The sequence below is a fragment of the Pocillopora damicornis genome, chromosome 3 (assembly GCF_964200805.1).
Source record: "Pocillopora damicornis chromosome 3, jaPocDami1.2, whole genome shotgun sequence".
Taxonomy (NCBI): Eukaryota; Metazoa; Cnidaria; class Anthozoa; order Scleractinia; family Pocilloporidae; genus Pocillopora; species Pocillopora damicornis.
In genome coordinates, this window is record NC_142672.1 from 4,880,950 (window position 1) to 4,889,833 (window position 8,884).

Below are 8,884 nucleotides of genomic sequence, written 5' to 3' on the forward strand. Positions count from 1 at the left end.
ACATAATAATGCAGATCAATTTCTTGACTATCTTTCGGATTCCCTCGAGTATTTCAGTAATCACAATAATAATATATATCTCATGGGAGATTTCAATATAGACTTGCTAAAATATGAAAACTGTAAATACAGCCAGATACTGCTTCAGTGTATGCAAAGTTTTTCTATGCTTCCTACAATTGATAAACCAACGCGAGTGTATGGGTCCTCAGCGACTTTAATTGACAATATCTTCACAAATAACCTGACGAATAATATTTCTAGTGGCAATATCGTCACCGACACAACCGATCATTTTTCGCAAGTCTGTATTGTCAACGTAAACAAGCAAAAATTACCACATACAAAAAAGACTAAATTTAGGGATTATTCCAGCTTTCATGCTAATGAATTCATGAGTGACCTAAGTGCAATTAATTGGGAAGAGGTTTCTGGTAATTGCGACGTAAACAAGTCGTTCTCTCACCTTTATAAAACTATAAATCATGTAGGTAATAAACATGCACCGCTCAGGGATGCTTCAGTGAGAAAACTAAAAATGCTAACTAAACCTTGGCTAACTGCTGGACTAAGGAAATCTATAAAGGTGAAGAATAAATTATTCTTTGAATCAAACTGGCTGAAATATAAAATATATAGAAATAAGTTAACAACCCTTATTCGATTGAGTAAACAACGTCACTATCAAAGGTTTTTTGACTCTAACATAAAAAATACGCGATCGACATGGAAAGGTATTAACGAAATATTAGGAGATGCGAAGAAAAGGAAAAAATAAAAAAGAATTAACTTCATTCGTTCTAACGAGCATAGCGTTTTATCAGATGATCCTAAAACGATTGGTAACACACTCAACAAATACTTCTCGTCAATAGGGCATCAACTTGCAACCAATATTCCTGAAGTTAACACTACTTTTTCTGATTATCTTGACCCGCCTTTGCAGAACAGTTTTTATTTTGATCCAATTATACCGCAAGAAATTGAAACAGAAATTAGCTTGTTGCCATACAATAAAGCCCTGGGGCTTTATTCTACCCCTGTTAAACTGTTAAAACTTGCCAAATCAGTCATATCCATACCATTAACCAAAATTTTTAACCACTCTGTACTAACTGGGGTTTACCCTGCAAAACTTAAATATGCAAAAGTAATTCCAGTTTATAAGGGTGAAGACGAGACGTTACCTGAAAACTATCGGCCAATTTCTTTGTTATCAATTTATAATCGTTTATTTGAGAAAATTTTATATCGTAGACTGATAAAGTTTATAGACAAGAATGATATTCTTTATGATTTACAATATGGCTTTCGCAATAAACATAGTACCCAGCACGCGATTCTTGATATTGTGAACACCATACATTCTAATATGGACAATAGAAAGTACTCATGTGGAATTTTTATAGATCTTAAGAAAGCATTTGATACTGTTAACCATGAGATTCTTTTGACAAAACTTGAACACTATGGAATAAGAGGAGTTATAAATTCTTGGTTTAGATCCTATCTTTCAGATCGCCGACAGTCTATTGAAATAGACAAATGCATATCTGAAACTGAAACGATCGTATGTGGAGTACCTCAAGGCTCTGTACTTGGACCCTTGTTATTTTTGTTATATATTAATGACATCCATAAATCTTCCAAGGAATTTACTTTTTATCTTTTCGCAGACGATACAAGTCTAACTTATGCAAATGACAACTTACGTACTCTTGAACTAACTGTCAATAATGAACTTGAGAAAGTAAGCGAATGGCTTAATGCTAACAAACTAACGCTCAACGTCAAAAAGTCTAATTATGTCATTTTTCGTCCCCACCAAAAAAGAATGCCTTTCATTCCTCAAATTAAGATTTTTAATCCAACTTTAAATACTAGAGTAACTCTAGAGATGAAGGACTTTGTTAAATATTTGGGTATAATGATTGATTCTGAACTATCATGGAAGCATCATATTGACTTTATCTGTCACAAAATTAGTAGATCGGTTGGAATAATTGCTAAAATGAGGCATTACATTCCACGGCGTCTTCTTTTGAATTTATATCATGCACTTATTTCTCCTTATTTAAATTATGGTATCTGTGCATGGGGCAACTGTCCACAGACCTACCTCAATAAGATACTTGTTCTGCAAAAACGTGCTCTGCGTTTGATTTATTTTTCTAAACCCAGAGACCATGCAATCCCTTTTTTTATTGAATCAAACTGCCTTCCTTTGCAGTCTTTGTTCTTTCAACAGTTAAGCTATTTAATGTATGACGTTCATGCTAAGACAGCTCCTAAAAGTCTTCTCGATAAGTTTGCGAAAATCAATACAGAACATCATTATAATACGCGATTATCTGCAAAAGAATGCTTCTCTGTCAAATTCTCTAGAACTGAAAAAATGAAAAAATCTTTTACTAGAATCGGTGTGTCTATTTGGAATTCTATTCCACTTTCTGTTAAGACTCTCAACGTTTCTAATTTTCGTAAAAAAATTAAATTACTACTCCTTAATGTTCTAGGTAATGAAGATAATTATTTGAATGCTAAGTTTTTAATAGAATATTTTGTGAAGTTAACCTGATATATTGTATATACCTCTAGTTGTAATTTTAGTCTTTTTCAAATAACAAAATCCCTTGTACTTGAATTTATATGTAAGGTGTTTCTTTCTTTCTGTATGTTTTTGTATTTCTTCTTTTCTTTTTTCTTATGTAATTTAATAACGCCTTTAGTTAAAGTCTTGTCCTGCCTAGATTAGCATTGTAGCTATTTGCAGGACATGAAGTTTTGTAAACCTTATATTTCTTTAAATAAATACATGAAACGTTTACATGAAACGTTTTTACATGAAACGTTTAAACGTTTGTGTTGTTACTCTTTCGCGCTCCGAAAAAAGAACGTCTGATCGCAGGTTATACTCTGCTGCTGTCTCAAGTTCTGTGCCACATATAAGGTTTTAGTATTGTTGGCGTGTATTCGTGTTCAGTTCCTAAAGTCCGTGCTCGAGCAGACATGCGCGCGGAGTGCGTAAATAACCCTTGAGATCATGACTACCGATCGGCGTCAAGTTTTCTCCGGCCCTATAGTCACAAACCTAATTCTGTTATTAGAAGTCAGTGATGTTCCTAGCTTTCCATGATTTCCCTCTTCGCTTGCAATGTACCAAGAATGCTCGTAATGTTTTCAAGGTCTACCTTGAGAAAACTAAACGTCAATTCTCTAATTCTCAATCCTGACTATTCTGAACCTGAATCAGAATTGATGATAGTAATGATATAACCCTTAAAGGATTTTATCCCCAGGAATCGAGTCTTCACTTCTGTTCAGCAATTGGTCTCCTTGTTAAATTGATGACCTGCAGCACAGGCATGTATGAACATGAGACTGCTATAGCTCTACAAAAGGACTTCCATGTTGATCCGCGCAAGTGTTAATGCAATAAATGTGATCTTTCTTCTCGAAGTGCGAGGCACCAAAAGTGCGTACAATTTTATAATACATTTCCGCAGCCAATTTGCATCTTCTCTCTTCTTTACTGATTCCTTGAAAGAAATACCAGATGTCCAACAAGGCATCCATAACGCCACGCCTGGTTCTGCTGTGTACACGCCTATGGCAGGACTGTATCATGTCGCGAAGTAGCGCTTTGTCGCAGGCCTCTCGAGTCCAGTTATAGTGGTTGCCCTGTGGAAAATATCATTTAACAGGTATTAATATGTTTATGAGTATAACTCTGACTTCTCGGGATAGAATATACGCTTTAAAAACTCCATTATTTTAACTGCCTAGCGCTCTTCAAATTTAAAATTCAGTGGAAAAAATTTGAATGGCTTTCGTGCCAATAAATATATAGAGAGCACTGTTCATACTCTAATGTCCCTTTTTTAATATCTGAATCTGTTTGATGTGGTGGAAGCTTGCCTTTATACACACACAACTTAATTGTATGTTTTTTCTCTTGGCAGGTATGATCTCCAAAGCCGCGCAACTCTAAGACGTTGGCTACGGACGTTATGCGAATTTTAATAATAACCTAGAAAAAATGTTCAAGTTTCTTTTTTATTATAAGAGTCCATTGTCGCAAAGAATACGCATAATTCCTTTTAAGGTCTTTTAACTTTGAGCCCATGATAACATGGCTGTCAGATCAAATATATTCGTTACTCCTTTACGGGGAAATCATGGCACCTTTATCAATATTCGAGGTTAGATAAATTTTCGGTCTTTATGTAAGGGGACGGAATTTGTTACTGTGACATAAATAACCAATTTTCTCAAAGCAATTTAGTAAACATGATAACTGTGAACGAGGAATGACATTGATCGTTTCCTTCCCATTTTGGACACAAAGTATAACATTTTTGGTGAAGAGTTCCACAAATTACGACGTAACGCAATTCAACGGACACGTTCTTCGTTATGCACTCAAGCGAAACACACTTACACATCCATAACATATGTCGTGTTTGTCACAAGCCGGCGTGAACTCTCTCTTAAACGGTGCGTTGATTCCCATAGGTGTACTGCAGCCGTTTGTATTTCTATCCGCCTCACAAACTCTACCAGAGCAAAACGTGAATCTCAACACAAACAGGCCGAGAATCAAGACAGGATCTACAAAAGCCATAAATCACGGTGATCTGACCATGTACGGTGTTCTTGAACTCGTTTAAAGATATCATAGCCTGGAGACGCGCTTTTCGTTTGGAAAAGCTCGCTCAAGGTTCAGCCATCTTGCAACCACACTTGAATAACTTTGTGAGTGGGATTTTTTAAAAAAGTAGTTTCTTACTGAAGTATACGAAGAACAGAAGTTATTACAAGGGTTTTGTCGATGTGTCAATGAATTATCTATGACATCAACCTGCGCTTTTTCCACCAAAATACTTCCTATATGTTATGGTTGCTATAACAACGGACTCTGGTGGTTTTACTGGTGACTAGACAACTCAAACAGAGCAGGAATAAGTAAAACTATAAATCTGTTTTGTCTGCCGAAAGAAGCTTCCTTCCGAATTTTTTACTGTAATAGTCTTCTCATTCAACTATCTCTCTAATTCATGTACCAAAACGAGAAGTACCGACTCTCCGGCCAGTTCTGGGTGCATTAAGATCTCCTCAAATGTCAAGACAGGCAATAAGAATAAAGGAAACGATCAATAAGTTACGGACACTTTAAGACTACCTTGTATTTTATTTCAGTTACATTAAAGGTCTCCATCTCTGATTATCGACCCTCGTCATCAATTTAATTAAGTTTGCACTGAGCAGACTTTGGTGCTGTTTCTTTCTAAGCGAATAAAGCTTTATTGAGAGTAAAATAGGAGAAACAAAATTCATTTGCTCGCTATTCTTTATTCTGATTAGTCATAATCAGAGCCCTAATTCAGCCATGGCCATTCTTGAGCTCTGATCAAAATTTATTTTTTCAGTGTAGGTGTCTTAAGCCGAAAACCATAAAGAAAAAGTTGCACGAAAGATTTGTACAAGCACCGATTCAATGCTGAAAAACAAGCGCGTCTGTCTTGGAAGCAAATCACTGCTCGCTTGATCTATTGGTCCTAAGGCAAAATGGTAGGCATGAATGGTCCTATTTGTTCGCAGACAAAGCAGACAAGCTGTGAATGACTTTTACTTCCCGATTCTAAAGAGATTAAGCACTCCACTGGCTACAAACAGGATTAATAAAAATTAAAAACAGTTATTCCAAATCGATTTGTGTCCCTTGCCACACGACCCGTCAACGGCCAATGTGTTTCAGTGTGCTTGAAACATAATTTCCACTCTTCATTTAGTTTATGAAGGCGAAATTGAACTAGCAAGTTCCATTAATAATTATTCATACACAACTGATGAACTGTGAAGTCTGTGAAGTCTACTTCTTTGTTTCAAGATGTGCTTTGCTGACATATTTTGCGAAGCCAAAGAGTAAGACTAGTTTCTGTCCTGTAAAAGGCTTTTCTTCTTGGCACCAGACAAACTAACAAGCAAGATGCTGACCAAAAACAGGATATGCAAAGAATGAAAACAATTCGAATATTTTTGTTCTTCATGACCTAGTGAGAGCCGATGGATTTGCGTAAGCTTTCAATAAAACTCCTGCGAATTCAGTTAGACAATAAACTAGCGAGATCCAGAGAGTTCCATAGGTGATACGCAATGAACTGTGCCGGTCTGCGTTGAGTTATGTACGGAAAATTTTTTCGCTTAAGAAGAGTTTCTGCGCTGTAAATGGCTTTTTCATACTAGACCAAGAGAATACAGGAAGCAAATGGCCAAAAACAAGATTAGCAGGGACTGAAAGCCGCTCTACAAGAAATACCACGGTTAACGTGTTTATTTATACTTGAAACATAATTCCCGAGAATTTAATCAATTCGCGGAAGCGTAACTGTACTGTTTACTTCTCTGTCTACCGATGTGCTTTGTAAGCGAAATCCTTAAATGAAGGGACTTTGCAAAACTGCTGGGAGTAAGACGGAACATTTATCGCGGAGCAAGAATTTCCAACCTTTGTTCAACTTACAAGATGTCTTCAATCGTCATAGCCGTGTTTAAACTTACCATCGGCTTGCTTGGAAATAGATTCAGGGACAAGTTAGCAGACTCGTTGGAAGAAGGTGACATAACAGATCAAAAGTGTCGTGATTTCATCATTCGTGAAATCAAAGAAATCAAATCAATGCTGGATGGATTAGCAAGAAAGGATTTGTTAGCAAGTATAAGCTTCTTTAACGAAGGAATCAAGTTTTTGTATGAGAAGTTCGACGAAGTGAGGCCCAAAGGCGAAAATAACAACGCCGTAACAACACAAGCTGCTACAGCGATGACTTGTGCTGCTGAAACATTTTCTCTTACAAAAGGAATAAGTGAGCTAGAGATTAAGGATCTTAGTGCATCAGCATCCGGGGCGCTATCTAGGGCAAAAGACAGATTCAAAGACGCAAGAAGGAAGGCGACGGAAGCTTTCGCCAACACAGCCTTGTCAACCTCTGACCGCCTTCTATCCATGCAGTATCGTGTTATGGCAACAACATTAGAAACTGTAGACAATCCGACATACTCGATAGCAGCCTGCATAGTGTGCCTTGAAGAGTTGAATAGTCTGCCAGCTGTTCAAAAAGGTTTTAAAGTTGAACTCGAGAAAGGGCTTAAGGCTGCATTTAGCAAAGACCCACGAAGAGACCTGATCTCCACTGTGTGTCATATAAATCGCGTGATATTGAATATCGCGCTCATGGCGGACTTCGGTCACAAGGAGCTGTCAAACTGGCCATGTGTTGAAATCGGAGGAACAAAAGTTTCTCCACTACAAAATGACAGAGTGTTAAAAGTCCTGAAGAAAAGAGGCATGGAGCACTGCTTCGGAACTTTGGAATTACTACGGGGAGAGTACGGAAGTTTAATGTGGCCAGTAAGCATTGCTTCAAATAGCCTTGGACAGTTCCTCGTCGCGAACGACGACGGAGATAAAAGAGCCAAGTTATTTGACAGCAGAGGTAAAGTTTTGAACAGTTTCTCTCTCATGTCGGATGCCTCTCGTGACGATGTGTACTGCATATGTCAAGTAGCTACTGATTTGAATGGCAAGATCTATGCACTAGTCGAACTAAAGCCTTGTGTCAAGTCAATCTTAAAAGATAACAATCCCGGAGCAGTGTGCGTGTTTGATTGTAATTTTCAACCCCTGCACAAGTTTTCACTAAAAGAGGAATTTAGCACCGTTGCGTTCAGACCATCACTGACAGTCAGTGACAGAAACAAAGTACTGATACTTCTGATGACACAACCGAATTACTCACAGAGGAAACCAACCATTCAAGTTTATCAGTTTGATGGTCAATTTGTTGAGGACTTCGGTGACGGAATACTGAAGAGTCCAATTAATATCGCCGCTGCAAGTGATGGTCGAACATTGGTGACAGATAGTGGCGATAATGGCGATTCCTGTGTTCACGTTTTTAATGAAAACGGCGAACACATTTTTAAATTGACAGAAATGTTAGAATTCAGTTATCCATTTTACACAGCATTTCACCGGCCAAGTGAACACATTGTTGTCGCTGGTTTCCGTCCACAGACAAAAGAGCTTCAGGTGCTTATCTATACTAAAGAAGGCGAAATCGTGCGTCGCTTAGAGCAAGGTGCGAAAGGTTTTAGTTCCTTAGTAGAGCTCACAGTGACTGTCGAAGGACGCATTGGTATTCTCGCAATGTTTGAAACTGACCATCAAACTGAAACTAAAAGTTTGTTTTTCAAGATACTCGTTATATAAGCTGTTAGTATATACCACGCAGCAGGTGAAAAGTACTTTTCGCGCCCGCTGATTGGCTACTTCGGAGGTTAATAGCAAATACTATTTTCTTCTGATCTGCCAGTGAGCCAAATTCGCGCGTCTTAAGTTTAATTTCCAACAATTTGTGGTACAATGACAGAAATAAACTAAGTTTTTGGTTTCTGTGTGGTATATGTTAATTAACAATTATTCACCTCAGTGTCGGTGAAAGTGGTGGATATTTACCTAGCCGTGAAGCACCTTTATTCACCTCCACATCGCCATGAATAATTGTTAAATTTCGTGTCTCCTCATTAGGTCGAAAAGTGCATAGTTTTCATTTAAACAGGATGAGAAGTGAAAAGGGTTGTCACAAACAAATTAACTGTAATTACTGTAATCTTAGGCCTACAAACTTTGTAAATACAAACAACATTCCTGGAAACGGCGTATTGGATGATCATTTGACATTATTGATACGTCCCATAGCCGCCAAGAGCTGTTGAAAATCGTACTAAGATACTAGATCGTATTCAAAGTTTAACTTTAGACATTTGAATAAACCTCTTCGGTCGCCCATTTGTTTACTTCACTTCCTCTGACTTCCTTAAT

The 8,884-nt window shown here is 37.5% G+C and overlaps 2 protein-coding genes across 2 annotated transcripts; one reads left to right on the forward strand and one right to left on the reverse strand.

The window, feature by feature from the left end:
* Positions 1–1,205: 1,205 nt before the first annotated feature.
* LOC113665910 (uncharacterized) lies at positions 1,206–4,874 on the reverse strand. The gene is made up of 2 exons (XM_027181641.2): positions 4,442–4,874; positions 1,206–3,681 (listed from the first exon to the last, which is right to left on the reverse strand). Exons 1-2 carry the CDS (start codon positions 4,622–4,624, stop codon positions 3,385–3,387), a joined length of 480 nt encoding a protein of 159 aa, XP_027037442.1. The 5' UTR covers positions 4,625–4,874; the 3' UTR covers positions 1,206–3,384.
* A 974-nt stretch (positions 4,875–5,848) lies between these two features.
* On the forward strand, positions 5,849–8,717 carry LOC113665920 (uncharacterized). Its single transcript, XM_027181653.2, has one exon. It carries the CDS (start codon positions 6,527–6,529, stop codon positions 8,270–8,272), a length of 1,746 nt encoding a protein of 581 aa, XP_027037454.2. The 5' UTR covers positions 5,849–6,526; the 3' UTR covers positions 8,273–8,717.
* The last annotated feature ends 167 nt before the right edge of the window (positions 8,718–8,884 follow it).

What these genes read in the sequence shown, in the direction of transcription:
- LOC113665910 (XM_027181641.2), bottom strand. Translation starts at nt 4,624, where the DNA reads ATGGCTTTTGTAGATCCTGTCTTGATTCTCGGCCTGTTTGTGTTGAGA. An exon ending in ACGACATATGTTATGGATGT is followed by an intron (nt 3,682 to 4,441) that starts GTAAGTGTGTTT and finishes TATTTTCCACAG; the next exon opens with GGCAACCACTATAACTGGAC.
- LOC113665920 (XM_027181653.2), top strand. Translation starts at nt 6,527, where the DNA reads ATGTCTTCAATCGTCATAGCCGTGTTTAAACTTACCATCGGCTTGCTT.